Raw genomic sequence first — 23,733 nt, 5'->3', positions numbered from 1 at the left:
GTTTAATCTTTCTGTGCTCGATGTTTTGATAAAGGTTTGATGCTGCTTTAGTACGGGTTGAATAGACGTGCATTAGGAATCAGTTTAGCGTTTCTGATTCGTCGTATGAAAGGCTTGATGATGAGCAGAGATCTGTGAGAGCAGGTGAAGCACTTTAGACAGGACTGGAGTCGGGCTTTTAAAGCTCACTGTCTGCATGAGTTGCTGTGGTGTTTAACACTTTGCTTCAGATCTGTTTGGTTTGCCGGCACTCTCTTCTTCAACTACAATGATCAGTAAATCACTCTGGGGAAATTAACACTGACCGAATGTGGGAATGATGTTTTAAAGAAATGCTCAGTTAATTTTTTTTTTTTTTTTTTTTTTTCAAAAGAGTCCCTGTCACTTATTCTTGACCTTTAATGAAACAAAGACTCATCTAAGATCTCAAACAGGACAAACATTATGTCACACAAACCCAATGCCCACTTGCTTAACCCACATGTTTCTCAAGGCAGAAGGAAATCCCCGTCGTATTTGAACAGCTTGAGTCTGATGGAAATTTACTCATTTGGTGCATTTCAAAGATTTCGGATAGAAACTTCGGCCTGGTTCTTTTGGTGTTAACAAACCCCCGCAGTGTGTGTGCCTCTTACGCCTCTTACTCTTGGAAATTTTTTACCAGACTGCCTCCATAATGCGGACTACTGTGTAGCTCAGCATTTCATAAAAAGCATATTTTCAACAGTAACCAATGTTGAAACTCTTCATGCACTCATCATCTAGCTTCTAATTTCAAAATCAGCTAGCATTGGAATTTGTTTAATAAGTATTAGTGTTTATAGTCACCTATCTAGTAGAGGTTCCATAGCTACTGTGATCTAGTCTCATAAATGACATAACTTGACTTCTCCTTTTCCATCGATGGGATCATGTAGCTTAATTATATCTAATCTAGAACGTTGCATACGAGTAAATTAAGTAACATCAACGGTCAGCCGTTATTAAGACCTGAAGGTCTGCTGTCCCGGAACAGTTCGTGCAAGAACAGTATTGTCAAGTGCATTTGCAAAACCCATCAAACACCATGATGAAACTGTCATGAAGACACTTCCAGGGAAGCAAGACCAAAACTGACCTCTGCTGCAGAGTTCATTTAGAGTCACCAGCCTGAGAAATCACCAATTAACAACCAGCACCTCAGATTAGAGCCGTTATGAAGCTTTACAGAGCAGAAGTAGCAGAAACATCTCAGTATCAACTGTTCAGAGGAGATTATTGTATATTTGGCACCTTCAGCATTGTTTTACAGTGTAGAAAGAAATAAAAATCAGGAGAGATGATGGAATTAGAGGGTGTGTCCAGACTTTTGACTGGTAGTGTATAGTATATTTTTGTCTCCAGCTGAACGATACATTATGTACCACTATAAACCACTCCAGCAACAAGGAGGCACACAATTTGGCACCTTTATTTCAGAAGCTCATTTTGCCTACAGTAGCTACAGGAGCTTCCCAGAGAGATTATGTTAATCGTAAAAAAAAAACCAAAAAAAACCCCCAAAAAAACCTATAGTCAATGTTCACTTAGATTTGTCAAACTGAAATGCGCTGAGCTACAACATAAGCTTCCTGACTGGTGCGTCTCCGGGGTGGGACGAGGCACGTACCGTTAAAATCAGATGGCAGCGATTTGGGGAGAAAGAATGTTATTTTGGGAACGTGTTCTAGGTAAAGAATTTGGCTTCACAGCGTGCATACGCACACCTCGCCAGGAAGGAAAGTTCAAGCTTATGAAGCTCTATGAATTAGAACATAAGTATGTAAGGAAAACCATCCAGGGTTTGAGGTTGAGAATCCAGGCTTAGAGTGTAAGCTGTTTCACTCCAAAGTCAAAAGTTCATGGAGCCAGATCCTAAAGGAAACTGGAATTCTTCTTAAGTTTTTGCAGTTATTAGCTTGCAGACATTTATTTGAAATATGCTTAAATGATGCAGAAACCAGACCAAGCGTGAGGGATTTGCTCAGGGGAAAAAAAGAGAAAAGAAAATGAGACCATTAGAGCATACCAGGGACCAGAACATGGAGCCCCACAGCCAGGTAAACACGGGGAAACAAACAAAAAAAGTAAAAGAATCGAATTACCGACCAGTGATTGCTGCATTGTCAACTACCACTTTTGCTCTATCTTGCCTTCTGATTATTTGAGTGGACATCCTCATTAGAATCTGGCCAAGTTATAGTTACTGTATATAGACGTCTGTGACAGAAACCTGCTACTAAACTCCCTTCTGTCCTTTTCCTCCCTCGTAGATGATCATCGGCGAGTCCATTTCAGTTTATCTAAAACGTATCCAATCAAAGTCCTCTTTCAGCAACAGCTATGTCGCCTGCATCTACAAAGCAATCGGCACGTTCCTGTTCGGTGCCGCCATGAGCCAGTCCCTCACCGACATCGGCAAGTACTCGATCGGCCGGCTGCGGCCTCACTTCCTGGACGTGTGTAAGCCTAACTGGCAGACGATCAACTGCTCCAATGGAGCTTACATCGAGAACTTCACCTGTAGCGGGGATGCGAAGATAGTGAATGAGGCCAGGTAGGTGATCCTGGGTATTGATCAAAGGGCAGGGGTTTAAATCGATCCAAATTCCACTGTATTTACAAATAATTTAAAGAACTTTGAAAAATCCAAATAAACAAAACCTTAATCGTTTCCTTAATATTTATACAGTCTCTGGTACTGACGATGGAGCTTTGAGGATACATACTGTATATGATCCATATTGCGATTCTATAGACTTAATTCTAAACAAACTTGGCAAATTATTTGCACCTACCTATCAGGATGCTGTACTACCTGCCAATATGTGAATAGTTTGGATTGCGCCACCTGTAGGCTTATAGGGAAACGGCAACAGTTTTAATTAAAACATATAAATAAAAAAATTACATGAATCACCTCACCAAAAAATTTGTGATATGTAATGTATCCATTTTTCCCCTCGTCTTTAATAGAAACCAGTGGAGAAACATCTGCTTTCTGGGTTTTTTATTTTTTAGCTGAGCTTCTTGGCATCTTCCTATAAGCTACGAGCAGAGCAACAAATTATAAATCACCTGTGTAAACCTTGACCTTAGAGATTTAATGGAAGGCAGCCAGAAGTCAAACCGACTACAAGAAAGAATCCTATTGGACCATTTGCTCAGCTAACAGAGAAATTCCAGCTCGTTAATATGCGCCCTGGGACTTACTTGGATGTCAGACGCCCTTAGAGTCAAATGGCGCACCATCAGCGCTCTGGTCTACTTCATGAGTGGCTTTGAAGTGGAAATTAACAGCATGTAAAACATTTATGCCCTTCCACTTTACTAAAGCTACTTTCATGTGGTTCAGTTTGTCTGGGAGGAATTCCCCTCCACACGCCCACCACCACCCCCACCTCACCAAGTAGGCATGTAAGATCCGTGCTTGAATCACACCAGGCTGTTTTTTAAGCTCATTCTGATATCCCAGATGGTCAGCACCAATGTTAATGGTGTTTCCAACAGTTACAGCACTTTAAAGGGTCCAGTGGCATTGGATCAAGCCTCTCGAGAATGCATTGCCCAGAAAGCTGATCAAAACAGGGTCTCCAGGTAGTGGACCTGCACTTTGCTCCTGAATCAGGTTTCTGATTGCTCCTGGAGGACCACAGGGGAGAACCTTGATCATTATTTCAGTAGTCCTTTAAGCGAAATCCAGCTTGCAACAAGAGTTTGGACCTCTGTAGCCTTTGTGGTGAGACTGTGGTTCACACATGCCAGTGTGTTCCAGCCCTGTGGTGAGCTACTAGAGCCCACACATACTGAGACAAAGAGTCCGCCACTCAAGGTTTCAGCGTGGTTTCTTGGGCCAGACTCAAGGCCAGTGGTGGAAATTTGTTCCAGAACTTTCTCATTAACAGTAGGAGTGGTTCTGTTCCCTGATAGGAAAGAACTCCGCTGGACAAAATCCACTGTTTCACCTAGGAGACGGAGCTATATATAGACCAAACAACGCAGGGGGGGAAGTGCGGTGCCAAGAATAATCATGAATCACCCTTCATTAGCTGATACTATGGCCGTATGGTCTTACACCAAGGCAGGGGTATGCATGGAAGATTTGTATCAGGCTTATCAAACGTATCTGCTTAGCTCAGATCTCAGAGTTATAAAGTAAAATGAAGCAACCTTGGACCTGATGAACTTGCGTCAGTTTAAATGATATAAAAAACACAAGATATTAGAGTTGAAAGCTCTGTTTGCTTCTAAGAACTGGCTCATGTTAATAGTTATCAAATGCTTATCATTTTTATTGAATAATCTCACTCGGCGCATTTGCATCATCTCCGTCTCTCAGCAATATGCAACTGTCCTTGGCTTCTTCGTCTCAAGCCTCCTGACCTGTAATTCGATCCGTCCAGAGGAACACGGCGGCTCATTTCATCCATTTGAGCTCTTACACGGCAGCGTTCCAGACAGACTGCTTTTATCTCGATAAAGAGGGGACACACTTATGATGTTGTTCTACTTGTTTGAAAAGCATTCATACATTTGTACTTGCTTGATCTTGATGGTAAAAGAGTTAATGTAGAACTAACATATATTTCAGCAGCATCTAGAATATTCCTTCAGTGAAGATCAACTGAATAACCATCCACTCACCTGTCCATCAATCCCATCCAAAAAAGAAACTCCATCCATCTATCCAAACCGCCCATCCAGTCTATCTGTCTATGTATTGCCTCCAAATATCAGTCCATTTATCCCAACCACCCACATAACTATATGCTCCATCCATCTCATCCAATTACCCGTCCATCTGTCCCACCCACCTGAAAACCCATTCTTCCATAACCCCATCCCAACCACCCACAGATGTAATACACATTCTATTCATCTCAGCCTGTCCATCCATCCTACCCACCTGTCTATCCATCCTTCCAAAACTCAGTCCAGCTATTATATTCATCACACTCACCCACTTATCCACCCCAACCACTTACACATCCATACATTCCACGTACTCACTCCCCCAATCCATCACATCACACTCGGTCCAACTGTGCCAACTACTTGTCCATCCATTCTTCCATACCACAGCCAATCCAACATATCCATTACACATTTATATATTCCCATCACACCCACCTATCCATCCATCCATCCATCAATCAGTCCTCCCCATTCCTGTAGTATTGTTACAAGTTCCTTCCAACTTTCAACTATGCCAGTATTATAACTACATTAAATCTCGTATCACCGTGTGCCGTCGTAGCAGTACATCACCACCCTCTTACTCCACAGAACTTAAGCTTTATTATTCTTTCCTAAAACAGTATATGTTTACATTATGACACAGTTGTTTGGGTTAAACGTAGTCATTTCAGCAGTCATGTCCCGGTGTCCGAGCGCTTTTTGGTGCAGCGAGCCTTCGGCTAATATAAACAGGAAGACACAAAAGCCCTCCGGATACTCGGCCCGCCCTTATTTTTCTGATCCCGTCCACACACGCTTCCCCCCTGCTCTCGGCACTCTCAGTCTGCCCTTCTCACCCGGAAAAGGGCGTGCACACATCGTTTCAGCCTCTCACATCTCTGGTGAATTACTAAAACACACAAATGCACCGCGTATTTAAAACCAGTTTGTTTGTACAAGTTGGGGCAAACAAAAGGCTGCGTAAAGCTGCGGGTCATAAAAAGCCCGTGATGAAGCGTAGTGTTTACTCTGCCCTTACACACCTGCTTCAGCTCATCAGAGCACTGACACATGGCTTAGGAGCCCAACACTTGCAGACATTTTTCACGTCTTAATCACGAAGTTGATGAAACAACGCCTTTAAACTGGATTTCCTGTCATCAGGTTTTCTTGCTTTTACATAATTACACATAATTACACATTAATTTGTTTCTGTATTTTTATTGTGTGAAATTCTTGAATTTCAAAATATAAATGTATAAATAAATAAATGCTCCTACAAGTATACAATTAATCAAATAAAATAGTAACGCAAATATATTGGAAATAGTAAATATTATAGTAAATAAAAGGTCATGGCTAAACAACGTACTGTAATCTATATTATATTATTTTAATGGTAATTAAATACGAAATTAAAAATGGTACAAAAGAAGTTTGCTGAAATGAGCCCAAATCTAAAAGAGATATGTATTATTATATATGAAGTATATTGTTATGCATTTTTCTGTATCTAGCACCAGATAAAAGCATTTCCCAATATTATTCATACATAATTTATAAGGCAGGCATTGTATATTATATATTCTACTCGTATGTATTCTTTCTATACTGTACTATATAGACATCCAAATATGTAGATTTGTCTACGTATTTTTCAGCATTTGGTTTTAATTATAAATATGCGATTAGATGCGAACTGCATTTGATTGGCTTTGAGAGAGACTATAAGTGAGTCTTATCCCTGACCTATCCATCCTAATCTAATGTACAGGAATATGAAACCAATAAACCGACCCTGATTCCACACAGAACCAGAAAAGGGAGTCGGGGTGAAATTTGAGTGGGACAGTAAAGGCTGGTTGTGGATTGACGCTGTGGGAGTGTAAAAGCTCACCGTCAGCGCTTTAATGCTTTGCTTGCTGAGATATCTCCTGTTTTTCCGCATGTGTTGCAGGCTGTCCTTCTACTCCGGCCACTCCTCGTTCTCCATGTACTGTATGCTGTTCCTGGCAGTAAGTACCTATTTTATGACTGTATATTAAAACCTCATCCTACATCCTCACCAAATACCAAAGACTGGGCAACACCTTAATAACACAGCGCTGGTTGTCTCCATCTCAGCCCGAGCCAACACCACCTGAGTCCTGTTAATCCATAAATGGGCGAAATAAACGCGGCCTGGCTATTTATCGGAACAGACCTACTGTACTTACCTCAGCTACCACAAATTAGGCAGCTTAGCTTTGGCTTAGCCAAAATGCTAAGTTCGCTAATGTTAATTCAGTTGCTTTGATCGTACTGAGTCATCCAGACCCAACACATCGTCCCACGTCACCTCCTGCATTTCTTGTTGCAAGTTAAACTACAATGATTCCAGTTAGCTGGTTAGTTAAAGAGACGTATAGCAAAGAGCTAGCAGTTTCAAATCTGTAACTGATGAGTTGCATAAAGATTTACCTCCGTACCGTAGTCAAGAAGGAGTAATCTAGCTATGGAGACCAAACCTGTTTTTGTACCAGGCTGTAAAATGTTTATTTTTCTTGTTAAACCTGGACTTCTCCTTATTTGGGGTCTGTGGGGATTGACTCACTTTTAGAGCTTCCTCCTAGTGGTCATTCAGCAAACTGCATGTTTTTTCGCCAACTTGCACTATTTTGTAATTCATTTAATTAATTACCAAATAAAGCAGCATGAGCATCATTGTGGAAGAACATACTTGATGGCTCTAGCTGTCTTGAACGTGGGCTGCGAGCCGGGCATTTAGCGTAGCATGAACGCAGTAATTCGGTTCCTTTCACTCGTGACCAGCGAACATTGCTAAAGAGACTGTTCGATCTTTCCTCTGTCAATTACAACATCTCGTATCTCATCATCTGGTCTCACCTCCTTCATTACTCTCTTGCCCCAACACTACACTTTATCTTCTCACATGTGCCGTAGTGAGGTAACACTCGCGTCTGCTGTTCTCCAGTACGCAACACTCCCTCTACAGAGCGTAATGAGGTACTAGCCAGCGCAAACGACTCACATGTATGAAGTTGCTGTAATTGAAAAGTGAAACATGTATTTTAGATTCATTACATGTAAAGTCAGTTCAAGTCAAACCAGGACTGTTGATTAAGCGGAAACACAAAACACAGTTATGAGTTTTGAGTTAAAAACTCCCTTTATTTATATAATCCCCTGCGTCACTAATGCACTTATCCCAGCGTTCCTCTAGTGCTTGAATTCCATCAAGGTAGAATGTTTTATCAGTTCACCTGACGCATGACCGGACTTCCTGCTTCACCTCTTTGTGTTGGCTCTTGATGCACCGACTCCAGCCTCGCTCCACTCCTTGTAAACACTCACTTTTATTTAAAAATCTGTCACGTTTTGTTTGGATCCTTTGTTGTGTGACTAGCTATCGATGCTAGTTAAGTGCTAGCTACCCAACACGCCTGTTTAGCAATCAGCACACCTGTCTTACAGATGAACCCAAAATCTTTTTACTCTCCCACGTTATTGTTTGGCTTTGTGCTTATTTACTGTATCCGTCGTTTTGCCGCTCCGCTAACACATTCATCCGCTGCTATGATGTAATCCGTAGCGCCGTATCAACTCCAGCAGCTCTTAAAATAAAGTCGTCCTCGAGTCCAGCGTGACTTCCGCTGGTCATCTGAGAACCTGTAGCTGATAGTTATGCAGTCGGCTGCTCTTAGTGCGAGGTGTAATTATACATCAAGATCATAACCACATGACTCGAGTCTGTTTACTGACGCACAACAACCGGTAGAGGCAACGAGCACACGTGTACACACAATAGTGTAAAGTCTGTTACGTCTGCTTTCAGTCAGGTTCGCTCACAACCGAAGCTTGTTTTATAGTTTTTGTACGTCTCGAACGTTGTCGTCTTGCTATTCAGATTATATTTGCTAATCGTTAAAAACGAAAAAATGAAAATTTCCCCTTTTAATTAATAAAACAATGAATGTATTATTAAAAAAACATCCTTTGAGACTTAATGGTAATTATGGGAACACCAGTCAGTCTAACGTGCATTCGTCTTTGGACTGTGGGAGGAAACTGGCGCACCCGGAGGAAACACACCAAGAACATGCAAACTCAAAAAATAGAGAGAGAGAGAATCCACTTGTAAACACCATCCTCGTAGTTTTCCTCTCACTCCACCATGGAGTTGTTTCATCATATGGACGGCTGTTAAAGTGTCCCGTCCCATCAGAGCGCCGCCTTCAACCGAATTAAAGCTCCACCACATTCCTCAGCGGTGCATCATGGCCCGGGGCGTGCGCTCCGGGATGCTTCCGAACAGGAGGAGCGAGTCTGTAACAGTCAATAGTGTTTCACAGGGCCGACTCTGGGCCGGATTCGGGTCTGTTTTTTAACCAGACTGTAGATTTCTGAATATCCAGTAGTAGCTGAATCATGGCTGAGAGCTGGGCAGACGCCATACAAGGTGTAATCAGTGGAATTGTCCTCGCCCGTCGCTACAGAGCGAGTCTGTAATTATGGTGGAAAGACGAGACGAGAAGCGATTCTCTGCCACGAATAACTTACAACCATTTTTAGATCTTTTTTTATTATTATTATGATCTCAGGTTTTATTTCATGTTGACTCTTAATTCTTGGTATTTCCCGCATGGAAACCTAGAGGGTGGTGCAGTATTTCGTTGTTTTATAAACAGGACATCTGGAGCACCCGATTATGTATCGATCAGCCTCCATCTCGCACTGATTTATTTATTTTTATAAACAAAAAATTCACTTTCATGCTTTATACTATCTTTTATACTTTTATCAGAATGTTTTTTTTTTCACTATTATTATTATCGTGATGTTTTTATGTATGTTACTGTTATAACAGCGTACACTCTGGTCTTTTATATTCCTTTACGTTACATTATTCTAAGCTTTAGTGTACGTCCCCGGTGACGCCTCAGGGCAGGTACAGTAGTTGCTTAAGCTGGTTTTTGTCTGCAGACTCTAAACCAGACCCGTCATACAACTATGAGCTACGTTTAAAAATATTTCAGCAGCACATTTCATAGTTGGCTTGATAGGACTTGCTTTTAAAAGGAGTGAAATAATCCATGAAACTCGTTTGTTTCCTTGGAGACCCACCCAGACATCAAGGCAGTGCCGCAGTCTCAGGCGTGTTACAGAACGAGATCATTCTTTCATACACCTCTGTAACTGATAACTTATGTATTTAGCTGTGATGTAATCAGGTGTAACGTTTTGTGTGTGTGTGTGTTTTTATTTTTTTATTTTTTTTAACCGATCTGTTCCATTAACACGGTGTATGAAATCCAAATCCTTACATGACGTAACCGTATCATCACGAGCACGTCTGACTGACTGTTTCTCTCCCTCTCAGCTTTATCTGCAGGCTCGAATGCGGGACGAATGGGCTCGACTCCTGCGACCCACAATCCAGTTCTTCCTGATAGCCGCGTCTATATATACAGGCCTGTCCCGCGTCTCTGACTATAAACACCACTGGAGTGACGTCCTCACAGGACTCCTACAGGGAGCGATCATGGCCCTGCTGGTGGTGAGTGTCCTGTCTCTCCTACATACTGTACACACCACCGAGAGACTGAGGTTCCGAAAGACCTCGGACCCAACTGGGAATTCTAGCACACTTTAAAAAGAAGAAAAAAAAAAGATTATTTTTTTTAATAGTTGCAGATATTCTTTTGTAAGCTTTATAAAACTTTGTAAGTCTACAAGACGTCTGATGAATTCAGCTTTAGCGCATCCTGCTTACTATTTAATTTTATTTATTTTAACAGAATGTTGATTACAGTATCAGACTATTCAGTGTGAGTTTGACTTTCTAGCATATAAAAAGTATTTTTTTTTTAATTTTTATTAAAGGTCCTATATTTTACTGTCTGTAACAAGTTAACACAGGTCTCAGAGCTTCTCAAAGTGTGTGTGTGTGTTAATTTAGCAGCTGCAAGAACAGCAGAGTCTAGCAACAAAATGTGGGAGGGGCTCTTCTCATATGAGGTCACATTAGGGGAGGAGTTTCATTTGATTAAGTAGTCGTGGGCTTTTTTCTCTCCCCTGATGCTCAAACCCTCAACTCAGAGCTGCTGACAGCTTTATAGCTACTTTATATAAATGTTCATGTTATTTTAAATCATGGCAGGGGAAACAATATTGAGTCTGGCTATTCTTTATTTTCTTAGTGTTTTTTTTTTTTTTAATGGTGAAGTGACCACATTTCAGAGTTGTATCATTTATGCTTTGCACTTTACTCTGTTTCTGAAATGTGTGTCATGTGGGAGCTACAGAACACCAGTTGTTCTAGTTGTTGATTTAGATTCATTCATTATAGTATCATTAATTTAAGACAAGTGAAAACATTCTTCCACGAATACAACTCGGTCTTCACTTCACGTCAGGTGAAAGTCTGCTGGAGTGAATGAAATCAGGACTACAGGGAGGATGATTTCAAACTTCAAAACAGAGTCGACAGTGTGGGCAGAAGTGTGTGTGAATGTGCATCGTCATGCGAGATCACAAGCCTTGGATATCAGTCCTCAGTGTGTAAAGTTTGGGCCTCAGCTCTCCAATAAGCGTCTCGCTGTAACGAGCTGTTGATTGTTGAACCTTTTTCCTGATGATGTTCCAATACTTCTGGCCCTTTGGAATCCCAGAAAACTGGAAGCGTTCATGAATTTGCCAGCTGATAGTTGACTTTTGGATGAAGATGTTTCCGTTCCAGACTCTGCTGTTTACTTTCAGGATCGTAGTGATGAATCAGTGTCTCGTCACCAGTAACGATTCTCTTTAAGAAAGTTTGATCTTCCTCAGAGTATCTGTCCGAATTGTGTGTGCGCAGATATAGAAAACGCTTCTGTTTATACTCAGAGTTGTTTTGGCACGAGATGTACCCTCAGGCTACAAAAACGTATAAAATAAATGTAACCTCTGCACGTTGCTCTTTTTGCGTGCAAATCCCAAGCGGAGCATCTATTACTTTTCCCCCTCGCACCACAGTTACAAATGAACTGATGTAACACATTCACACCTGAACAGCAGTGACTAGGACCTTGAACAGAAAGCGCTGATATTACCGGATCATTTTTGACTTTCCCTCATAAATACACAAGTATTTGTTTTAGATGTAACTGTACAATTCACAGACTTGACGAGGTTAATGTTCATCATCAGTCAGTCGGCTACAGTAAACTGTTGCTAATAAAATGATGTAATCCCGAGTCAAGTCAAACGCAGCGAGCTTGACACAATCAGCTTGCGTAAACCTCGTCCGCTCCGTCCTGTATTGCTGTATAAGCTGTTTTTTTTTCTCCCCATGTAATTGTTTTTAGAGCACCGTGTACACCGCATGTTATTCTAACACATCTTATTCTCACATTACTCCTTTAGATTTTCTTCGTGTCTGATTTTTTCAAGAAGCCGGCGATCCCGCAGAGAGCCGAGGACCTGATGCACACCACTCTACAGGAGACGCCGACTAACGGAAACCACTACGACGTGAATAACTGAAGCCGCACGGGACCCTTGTTCTGCGTCTCGCCAGCGCGGTTCGTCAGCGAGCACGACTGTCAGGAAGGACCACTGGGGTGGAAACCTGTGAATGTAACCGCTGCTTTCCCGCTCTGCTAAACGCCCAGACTCTGCGGCGACCCGAGACGAGACGGCTTCGGGCTGCTGATGCTGCTTTCCTGTGTATGATGCTAACAGCTTTGCTCCTCAAGCAAAGTTTTTTTTATTTTATTTTTTTTATTTTAAATAAAGAACAATAACTCACTATACACTTAATTTTAATTAAAATTATGTTAAAACACTATGTACAAAAAATATTGTCTTGTTTAAAGAACAAACAAAAGAATGAGCTCATAACATTTGTGAACGTGAACGTAATAAACTTGTTCCATCACCGGCATCTTCGTGTCGTCTTTATGAAAAAAAATGGGTGGGGGGGAAAACAATTAAGGAAAAGAGGGAAGTGGATTTGTTAATCAGCAGCTTTCGTCCCTCACAGGTAAAGACTGGCAGCGAAGACGATGTCGCGCTTGATCTTCGTGATGCCTGGTGAAAAAGACAAGAAAACAATTACTAAAAAGAAAGATGAGAAACATCCATGAATTAAATTTAAGGAAATTTACAACCATTAGAAATTCAGAGCTCATTTCCTGTTAATCTGTAAGTTTGGGAAACATTAGATACGCTCACAACTTGAGCTCGTGTTTGAGATCATCTTCCCATGAAATCAGTAAAAATGAATATAACCTTAAGACGGAGAGTCTGAGTATTCTAGCGCTTAAACGTTTCCAGTTTCTACTCGCGCTGCACAAAAATCCAAACTCTCATAATGACCTCATCGTACCGGCTGCAATTTACTACTGTTCACATAACGTTCAGTCAGGAATTTAGATGGGATTATTTCCTGAAGTACCCGAACATGATTTGTACACGTGTGAGACTCGTGTGTTAAACTGTCCAATCAGAAGCTTTGTTCATTAGTGCACGGTTGGTTTTTAATAACTGGCATGTGTGTGGTTAAGGACACCATACATTTTTTTATTTAAAATCTGAACTTTACATTTTTGGAAACGAATATGAAGAAAGTCAGATGGTGCCAAAAAAAAATTTGGTAGGACTTCCGATTTGAGTTAAATTGGAGGTGTTTGTGCACCTCGGTTGGAAACACAACGGTTCATATAAAAAAAAAAAAAATGCTATAAAGAACTTTATAATGTAAAGTTCTTTATAGCATAGGTTGACGCAAGAAAAACGCAGACGCATTTGTGGGCATGACGCTTTATGAGTCATTGATTACAGCGTCTGTGTACCTGTGTGTAAGGAGGGATTTCACACTTTTCTCCACACTTGGAGATAAGATGCTGTTTACTATTCCTGAACTATAGGACAAATCTTTACTTCGATTAGCCAACTTTAATTACCAGTCAAAAGTTTGGACGTGGAGATTCATAAACTATGGAATAACACATGGAATTATGTACTCAAGCAACAACGCCGATGACGACAGTCAGCTGTTATTTTATGACACGAAGCTCAGCTGATCTGGACTAAAGACTAAAAACGTTACCTCTGCAGAGAAGTTCATTTAAAGTCACCCGCCTCAGAAATCACCAATTAACAACCAGAACCTCAGATTAGAGCAGTTATAAAGGATCTACAGATTATAAGTAGCAGATAGTGTACATCTCAATATCAACTGCTCAAAGAAGATTATTGTGTATTTTGGATAAACACCTTCAGTATTTTTTTACAGCGCTGTAGAAAGAAACTAAAATCAAGATCGACCCTGGAATTAGAAGAAGGCGTGTCCAAACTTTACAGTACTTTTTACTGATAGTGTATAATATATTTTGGGTCATTTGAGCTGCTCTTAACGTGATGGTTTGTTCTGCATGTTGTTAGCCAAGGTATAAATAAATAAATACATAAATAAACAGCATTTACAAAGCTAATAGCTGTGGTACATTTAATAGTTTAAGTGTAATAATAAACAATAATAAAAGTAATTTCGATGCAACTTTAGGTTTAGATTAGGTGCAGCTCTAGTTTTCTGCACAGAAAGTCTAACGTTTTGAAATGGACCACTTTTAGAGTTAAAGGAAAGTGAAGGCGTCACACCGAGAGCGAACTTGTTCTCCAGCTCCGTGTTCCCGATGGCCTTGGCCGCTTGGCACATCTGCCTCATGAGTTCCTCCAGGCGCCTCATGCAGCGAATAATGCTCCCTAAAAATCACACACACACACACACACACACACACACACACACACACACACACACAGAGAGAAAGAAAATAAGAAAAGAACAATTGGTTTCGTGTCCTCCCTATGGAGTGATAACATGCACCCGGTTCTCTCTCTCTTTCTCTCGCTTGACCGAATACCAAATGAATCAAGTCACTTTCTGGCTTCTTCACTAATTCACTCATCTATTTCCATTACACGTTGATTTCTTTCATGCTGATTTTCCTTGGAAGAAGCTTCTCTTTCTTTTTTCAACAGAGAGCAACAAACTTGAGTGAAAAAAAAAATGGAGAAAGTGTGCCAGAGACTCCATCTCCTCCACGTCGGTGTTTACAGATTGATCCTCTGCCTTCACTTTAACTTACAACCATCGTTTCACGTTAACCTCCCGAATACACTGACGAAGATGAGGAGGAGCCTGGCTTTAATCACGCTGCATCATCAGAACTAGAGACAATTGTAGCAATCAGACATTTATTCAAACTTTAATAGTCTCCTCATATTTCATTAAAATGCCATAAAAGATGCGTGTGCATGTGATGTTTTACGTATAAGCCTCAATAACGAATTTAATATTATTTCCTTCCTAAAACATACCTTCCTTAAACATTTAAAACAGAAAGTCTGTGTGTGTCTGTGTGTGTGCATTAAAGCACACGTTCCACTGGCAGGATATTAAATACTGTTCCAGTAAACCACGGTCAGGTCGTTATTACTGATTATTGAGTATTAATACAACATGAGACTCATCGCTGCCAAGAAAACGTCTCCACGTAACAAAACTCTTCTTTTGGTGTAAGTGATGATCCATTAACATTAAGCTTTTTACAGAACGCTGAAGAGTGGGGGAAAAAAAAACATTTATTTATTCTTCAATTTTTTCAATCACCTTCAAAAACGTCCGTCATTTTGCAGATCTGAGAGAAGGACGCTCCGTTGGCCCACGTGTACACCACGTCCATGAGATGAGGACGAAACTGGTTCAGGTAGGAGTCCTCGTCCACGTCCAGCTTCGCCTCGGCCGAGATTTTAGCGATGCGCTTGGCACACTCCTGTCGATCAGAATGATCCGGTTTAGGTTCAATAAAAATCACTTACATTTTTATTATTTCTTTATAATAGTTAAGACGTTCCTGAGCTATGGAGTGAAACGAGCAGCTGAAATCCTCACTGAGGGAAAAAATGTTTGTGTTTTGGATCATGTTTTATTGAATCGTAAAATTTAAACGCCAGTCATTTTACAACGCGGACGTCGTTTCACGTAAGCAATACGTGTACTTTTAAATCTTTCAGAGGATTATCTGGGATTTTTCTCTGCCTGGGGGTTGGGGATCAAGCAGCATCACACGGGATTCAAACTTTCAATCTCCGGGTGATGGAGGGCATGGTGGGTCAATCAGTTAAGTCCCAGCACCGCCAAATTGCCACTTTGATCAAGGCCCTTAACTCTATCTGTTCCAGGGGGCGCTGTAACCTGGCTGACCCTGCACTCTGACCCCAGCTTCCTAACTGTGATATAAGCAAAAATCATTTCACTGTGCCGTTAAGTAAATGTGACCAATAATTTAATTATAATCATCATCATCATGACAGGGCCAGCTCGTAACTGCTGCACCACTCTGCGGCTTGAAAAGTTAAACTGCTTTGAAAGTCACTACTAACAGTTTAAGGGTCTAGAAAGGCTGGGAGATTTCCTGGGGTCCAAGGCAAGAATTTGTTTGTGACTAAATAAGCAGCCTGTCTAAGCGAGCTCCCTCTTAAACAGTACCTGCAGAGTCAAAGTAAGAGAAACTACAAAGATTAACTTCACCTTACAACCGAGAAGAGGTTTACAGATTCTTCTCGACTGGAGCAAAACCACACGGCGTTCAGCTCTCCAATGTAAACACGTCGGAGCAAAGAGACAAATCGAACGTCGTTTATATCGAACGTAAACATGTGAGAGAAACCCCAGTGCTGCATACGCACACAGTGTGTGTGTGTGTGTGTGAATCAGACAGAATTGATGTTACCTGCATTTGTCGGAGTGGGCCTGCTAACTGTTCTGTAAGTTTAGGCATCTCGTTAGCCTGCAGAGAGAGAAAAAGAGAGAGAGTGTGTGTAAGAGAGAGAGAGAGTGTGAAAAAAAAGAGAGAGAGATGGGAGAGAGTGTGAGAGAAGAGTGTGTGAGTGAGAAAAAGATGAGTGTGTGTGAGAGAGAAAAAGTGTGGGAGGGAATGAGAGAGTGTGTATGAGAGGGAGAGATGACATTTCTAACAAATTCTTTAAACAGGAAAAAAAAAAACCTGACCCAAGGCACAATACACAGTTTTACGTAACCTCACTACGAAAATATGGAATATGTAAACTACACAATATAATAAAAGACCGCACACAAGGAGAATAAAAACCCAGGCGTCAGAAATGTAATAAATCTCTGCATGCCCTGTTCCAGTCGCTATCAAATGACAACGATTCATGAGTTCCACCCTCGCAGCGAGCCGAGTGCTGCTCATTGACTCATATTTGGACGTTTGTGCTATGAGATTTGAGACACGTTGTGTACAGGCCACATTCTCGAGACACCCGAACTCACTTGAACCGCCGGTTCGTGCCGGGGGCAGCTAGGTACTGGACAGAGACTTTAGATTAGAGGAGCAGTAGAAGCGCTGTTTAAGTTGTTGCTTCAGTAAAATAGAGAAAACTTATTGCAAAAGGGAAGAAGAAACTCCAGGCGTGGAAACCAGTCCGTTCTTTTATTAGCATATAGATGATGTAGCTCATGCATGGGGTGTGGGGTAGAGCAGTGTGTCGCAGAAAAAGTTTCACAAATAGAAGCGACTCAAAAGTCAGAGAATATAGTCACTGGGAGGAGAGAAGAATAGCGGTGATGAGCCCGGGGTGTTTGTGCGAATTTCAGTACGGGACATAATTTTTCAGAAAGAGTTGAACGCATTAGTCGAAATTTCTTCTTGAGGGAGCTGGTTAGGTTAGAAAAGCCTTTAGAAGAGCGTGGAACATGGCAGAATTCCTTAAGTGGTCAGGAGTGATGGAGATTCCTAAAAGAGCGAGCAAGTGTGGTTGGAATTCCTTAAAGAGTGGGAATTTGCCTGGAATTCCTTCAGAGGATGACATCGTTCCAGTCTGACCGGCAACAACTGCAGGTTTGAGGAATCTGCCTCTGCTGAGACGAAGGGCTTTGCTGCCACAAAAAAAAAAACACTCTGATGCCGGTCAGGTTGTAGAAATTGTGCAGTAAAACACTGCTGAAACAACGCATCACTAAACATCCAGTGATTCCTGGCTTTAATAGTTTTAAGAGTCAGAAGGAGACACAAACACTAGTGTGCGCAAAACAGGGGTAACCTTTGACCTCTCACAAATGCCTTGAATGCTTTACAGCTGCAATCCTTCCAGGGAGGGAGGGAGAGAGAGAGACATGACTGGTGGAAAGACTCCAAAATGACAGCTGATGGAGGAATGAAAGCAACTGTCAACACACAGACACACTTTCTAATAATACCAACCAAACACGCTGTAACACACACCCTCCACAAAGCTGCACAACCAACTGTTTATAAACATATATTAAAAGTTTATAACAGATTTTCATAAAACATTCTGTAGAAAAAAAAATAAATTGAGAGTTCAACGATATACAGTGAGAAAGATTATTCACACGTAAAAAAGCATTCAAGACAGTTGTCTACTTGCCAGACGTGGTGGATACGTTCACTCCAAAGTCAGACCAAGAGCTGTTTATCAGACCCTACAGTCTTCACTGAGGAGGTTAAATGTTAAAGTCCATGACGGCACGATTGGAAGACGACTGAACAAGTACAGTTTGTTTGGAAGAGTCGCCAGGAGAAACACTCTCGGGTCAAAACCGCATCTCAACAACTAGATGCGATAAGATTTCAACCGAAACTCCACACGCTCGACAGTGGGCATGAGGAGTTTCAACCGATACTTCTTATGCCCACTGTCGAGCGTGTAATGATGGAGGGGTGATGATTCAGGCTTGTTTTTCAGCCACGGGATCCGAGCACCTTGCAGTCTTTGGTATACAGAGGAGTTCATAGTCGAATCAGAGGCGAATGTGAGGCCATCTGTCTGACAGCTAAAGCTTGGTCGAAATTGGGTCATGAAACAGGACAATGATCCAAAGCACTGCAGTAAATCTACAACAGAAAGTCTGAAACATGAAAGAATCAGGGTTTTGGAACGGCCGAGTCAAAGTCCAGACCTCAACTTACATCAGCTCCACATGTTATGACAATTTTTAGATTTTTCTTAAATAAAGGAAATTTCCCCCTAATCTGAAAAATCATCATGTACAGACAAAATGTAAGCAGTCTGACGTGATTCGGACCGATCTGAAGGAATTTTTAGTGGGAATGACGGGGGTCAAGGGAAAAACTACAAAGCACTTTTGTGAGTCGCTCTGAATAAGAGCGCCTGCCAAATGCCTTAATGTGAAAGTTAACCTTTGACAACCTGATTAAGAAATAAGTATTAGTTATGCAAACACATGGTCATGATAATTGTGGTAATAAATATATATTCTTTCTACACAATTTAGCCTCATGTGGAGGTGATATTAGTTGATATTACAAGTTCCCAGGAAGCCTGTAAACCCTGTGAGGAGACCTCTTTACCACTTTATATTCATCCATTTCTTTTTCAACCATGATTGGTTCCAAGAATCTGATCTCGTCTGTGATGACGCCGAGTTATCAGAAACCATTAAAAGATTTCTTCCATTTTTCCCCCTATTTGTAATATTTTCCAGCAGAGTAAATGTTTTAGAAAAAATAGCTTTTAGAAAAAAAAAAAAAAAAGTTATATTCTGATTAAATGATACAAGCATGAGAACACACATCGTACAGGATGATCAGCGTTCACGTAAGCAGTTCAGCTGGAATCTCTTATTGGGATGATTTTAACCAGATTGACCAAATCGTGTCCATGTAAACGTGTGGGAGCAGGATAATCAAACGCACTTTACTTCTGATGCATTTCCGGCTGAAATGATTACAGAAACTGTTTCAGACTTTCAGAAGCTCATTCCAAACAGAAAACAAGTAACACAAACTCGAAAAACAAGAAATCCTTCATTAGGCCTTGACTGATCTACAGTTCCAGATAAGACTGCTCATTTTTTATGATTATTTACACCTTCACTCTGAATCCACACGCAACACGTCAGTGTTGTGGCTCTGTGCCGTGAACACTCCGTCCAGCCTTGCATGCCATGGCGGCATGCTTCGTTTTTAATAAAGAAAAACGAATGACAGCTGTAATTACCACACGGCTCAGTAAAATACCACACAAAAGGCTGCGAGACACTGAATAAACACCCTATTCGTCTTTTTCCTGCGGTACTTTTTCATTGTTTAAACTATTTGGTTTGGTTTCATGGTGCGCGTAACGAAATCAACTAAACAGCCAAAAAAAAGCCACCAAAGGTGTCCAGAAAAAAATGATTACTTCACTGATTAGAGGTGAAGGTGGTGATGGAAACAGATAAACAAACCTTTTGCCAAAGGGAGCCAACGCTAAATAAGTTAGGTAATTATATCAACATTTTTCTCCTAGTGCTTATTTCTTCTGTGTTTTAGTTTTTTTTTCTCTGCAACTGAACAACGCAGAGAGTCTCTTTAGCGTGGGCTGAGATCCCTCGTGTGTGTGTGTGTGAGAGAGATTGTGGGGCTCTCACTGGCCTGAAGAACCGCACCGAAGACGGTGAACACACTGGAGTTTAATGTAAACTGTACTAATGCAGAAGCTGCTATGAGATTTCTAAACACTTCTAAGGATTGTATACGTCACCTGTTCAGACATGAAGCAGAGCAATTCTGATCTTATTTAAACAGCGTTAAGACTTAGTTCACACTGCAGGCCCAAATCCAATTTCTTTTTGCCCAAATGTGACCCATATCTGATTTTCTTATGACAGTCTGGAACTTTCATATGTGGTCCTAAATCAGATACATATCTGATGTTTCGCAATGTGATTTCAGTCTAAACGACCATGTCGCATTTCATGCGATTTTTATGTCACTGAAATGTCAGTTTTTAAGACCTTATTTTGGGCAATTTGAAAGATGCTCTAATGTTTTAGCTAAAGAACAAGGCATCGCAGATAGCCCACCTAGCAACTTCAAGGGTGAAACTGGTGGGTTAATTTGTGCTTTTCTTCTCCCTAATATTCACCTTCTAATCACTTCGTTATTTATGCTTTGATTAACTTAATAAAAAAAAATAAAAAAAATCGCTACACGCATGCTATCACAAGCCGCATCCATTTTTATTTCCGCAAATACAGTGCTCCGAGTCTGATGTCACTTCAGGGCCGTATACGGTTCACAGATGAGACTGGTCGCATTTAAATGACAATGTGAACAACAGCACCAAAAAAAAAAATAATAATAAATAAAATAAAATCAGATTTCATAAATTAGATTTGGATAAAATCCAATCTGAGCATTAAGACCTGCAGTGTGAACTGAGGTCACAGTCTGACTAAGCCTTTGAGTGTTTTTTTTTTTTTTTTTTTTTTTATACTGCACAACAAACCATCAAGTATTTACGTCCTTATCTGACAGAAATAGTTCTTTCCTGACTCGCCAGCTAGTGGATGCAGTGTCCACCCCAAAAAAAATCAGGTATGTATTTCCATTTTTTTGTGTTGAGTTTTTATGATAAACAGGCTCTTTATGCCAAATAAAGTGGGAGGAGTTACATTTTCTTGGAAGACGAAGCAGCTCAGTAAAGCCGTTGCTTGTTCAGCCGTCAGGTCGTTAAACAAACCGTTAAACATCATCTCTGTCAGGAGCAACTCATCCGCACTGTAACACACAAACACACAAAACAAAACATAAATACAAGTGAATCGCACACACATAAAACCTCCATTCTTATACACAACGTATTGTATGAGGGCTGTACTGAAGGAAATGCAAAAATCATCACTGTACACAGAGTCATCTTGTGTACTTCAAGAGAGAGTTAGATGAGAAAATGTTCCTCATATTATAATAAAAGATTTAAGACGGAGAGTTCCTCTTATATGCAGGCCGGACCAAAATCCTGGAGGATCCATAAGAACTTTTCATGGTATAAAGTTTTATTTTTTATGAGCCCAAAGATGGCTTTAAAACTGAAACCAGAAGATGAAACAGAACCAGACAGAACACGTCTTGTCTTTTTACTCTGCGCCGATCTGAAGTCAGTAGACTATTGTGATTGACCCAGAACAATTTGAAATCCTAGAAGAGGAGATCATAAGATGTGACTGCGTCACACAAATCATATTACACTACACTTTTTACCTGCTGATCTCGCAGGCGACTCGCCCCTTCACCTCAATGACGTCGGAGGACGTGGCAAACCCGAGGCGTCGCAGCACGCGCTTCCGACACTTCAGCTCGTCCATCTGCAGCACGGTACGGGCCTTCTTTAACTCCCGCTTTGCCGCCTTTATATCACCTGCAATCTGCAAAAGACACACACACTTTACATTAGAAACTAGAATACAAATGGCGTCAAACTAAACTGTTAGTATTCCAAATAGCATGGAAGGAGAGCATCCGGAACTATTGAAAAACTCAGTGATGCTAGATCATTGTATTTCTCCACTCTCATAGAAAATAAAAATAATCCTAAATTTTTATTTAATACTGTAGCTAAATTAACTAGAAACAAGACCACTGGAGAAAACTCCACAACAACAACATACAGTAGTGAGGATTTAATGAACTTTTTCAATAATAAAATCTTAACTAGGCAAAAAATGAAGGCTTTGAAACCAGACAATTTAACTGATACAGATGATAAACTAACCAAACCACATCAGAGTCTAGAATACTTTACTCGCCTTGAAGAGAGTAAACTAATTTCACTCATCTGTGTATTAGATTCTATAGCGACACATTTTCTCAAGCAGATGGTACCAGCAATAACCGAACACCTGTTGAAAATAATAACTTTTTACTCAGCAGTGAGTATGTTCCCAAATCCTTTATATTAGCAGTTATTAAACCGCTAATTAAGAAACCTGACCTTGACCCCTGTCAGCTTTCCCAATTACAGGCTGATATCAAACGTCCCCTTTATCTCCAAGATTCTGGAAAAGATAGTAGCACGGCAACTATGTTCATGTCTACATAGAAATGGCATAAACAAACTATCAGTCAAGATTTAGGCCTCATCACAGCACAGAGACAGCACTCATTAAAGTAGTAAATTGGCCTCTGATCAGGGTTGCGTCACTATACTTGTGTTACTCGACCTCAGTGCAGCTTTTGACACTATTGATCATAGTATTCTCCTTCACAGATAAAAAAAATGTAGTAGGAATTAAGGGAACAGCCCTCTCGTGGCTCAGATCCCATTTGACTGATCGTTATCAGTTTGTAGATTTAAATAGTGACCATTCTGCATGTTCTCTATTGGAGTTTGGTGTTTCACAGGGTTCAGTTTTAGGCCCAGAATGCAGCAGCGAGAGTCCTCACTAAAACCAGAAGATACGAGCACATCACCCCTCTTATCTTCATATCATTGGCTCCCTGTGAAATTCCGCATTGATTTGAAAGTACTACTTTTGACATATAAAGCATTAAATGGTCTCGCGCTGCAGTATCTGAGTAAACTGCTAGTGTCTTACGATCCGCCACACCTACTACGATGAAAGGATGCAGGCTGCTTGTCAGTACCACTTATTAAGAAAACTACAGCAGGGGGCGGAGCTTTCTCATACGAAGCTCCAACGTTATGGAATGGTCTTTCCATTAATGTTTGGGACTCTGACACAGTCTCAGTGTTTAAGTCTAGGCTAAAAACCTATTCATTTAGCCAAGCATTTTTGTAAATAGGGGACTCATGGACATAGAGTATTACGGTGAACTGGTATGTTTAGATCCTGTCTTCCTAACTCTCATTGATCACTCAGGTTTGTTGACGGTGAACTGATTAGTCGCTTTACATCTCAGTTCCCCCTTATGTCTGTGTTTCCTTTTGGCCCTCTCTTAGTTATGATGTCATAATCAGTCCTGCCAGAGTCTCTGCTTGAACTCTGCACTAAATATAGATTCACATTACGCATGAAATTAAATTAAACCAGACTAATCACAGATATCACAAATCATTCAGTGTAAATACTAATAAGGATAATGTACAAGATGAATAATTAAATAATTTAAATTATCTCAGAAACATTCAGGACTCCAGGGTGTTAATCTTATAAATGATTGACGCAGAGTGTGTGTGTGGTTATGACGTGCTGCAAATGCA

The 23,733-nt window shown here is 40.8% G+C and overlaps 2 protein-coding genes across 3 annotated transcripts in view; one reads left to right on the top strand and one right to left on the bottom strand.

Annotated features, from left to right (window-relative positions):
- Positions 1–12,619, top strand: part of plpp1a (phospholipid phosphatase 1a) — a 31,987-nt gene extending 19,368 nt beyond the window's left edge. For both annotated transcript variants that reach the window (XM_053515525.1, XM_053515524.1), the window contains exons 3-6: positions 2,292–2,575; positions 6,653–6,710; positions 10,076–10,252; positions 12,100–12,619. In XM_053515525.1, coding sequence (XP_053371500.1) covers positions 2,292–2,575; positions 6,653–6,710; positions 10,076–10,252; positions 12,100–12,219 — 639 coding nt within the window. In that variant the 3' untranslated portion in view covers positions 12,220–12,619. The remainder of the gene's footprint in view (positions 1–2,291; positions 2,576–6,652; positions 6,711–10,075; positions 10,253–12,099) is intronic.
- mtrex (Mtr4 exosome RNA helicase) overlaps positions 12,481–23,733 on the bottom strand; it is a 39,340-nt gene continuing 28,087 nt past the window's right edge. The window contains exons 22-27 of the mRNA XM_053515522.1: positions 21,774–21,937; positions 21,185–21,290; positions 16,473–16,529; positions 15,350–15,512; positions 14,338–14,442; positions 12,481–12,765 (exon numbers count right to left, since the gene is read on the bottom strand). Coding sequence (XP_053371497.1) covers positions 12,713–12,765; positions 14,338–14,442; positions 15,350–15,512; positions 16,473–16,529; positions 21,185–21,290; positions 21,774–21,937 — 648 coding nt within the window. The 3' untranslated portion in view covers positions 12,481–12,712. The remainder of the gene's footprint in view (positions 12,766–14,337; positions 14,443–15,349; positions 15,513–16,472; positions 16,530–21,184; positions 21,291–21,773; positions 21,938–23,733) is intronic.

This window comes from Clarias gariepinus, chromosome 17, assembly GCF_024256425.1.
Source record: "Clarias gariepinus isolate MV-2021 ecotype Netherlands chromosome 17, CGAR_prim_01v2, whole genome shotgun sequence".
NCBI classification, from domain to species: Eukaryota; Metazoa; Chordata; class Actinopteri; order Siluriformes; family Clariidae; genus Clarias; species Clarias gariepinus.
The sequence above is the reverse complement of the archived record's forward strand: the minus strand, read 5'-3'. Positions and strand labels throughout refer to the sequence as shown.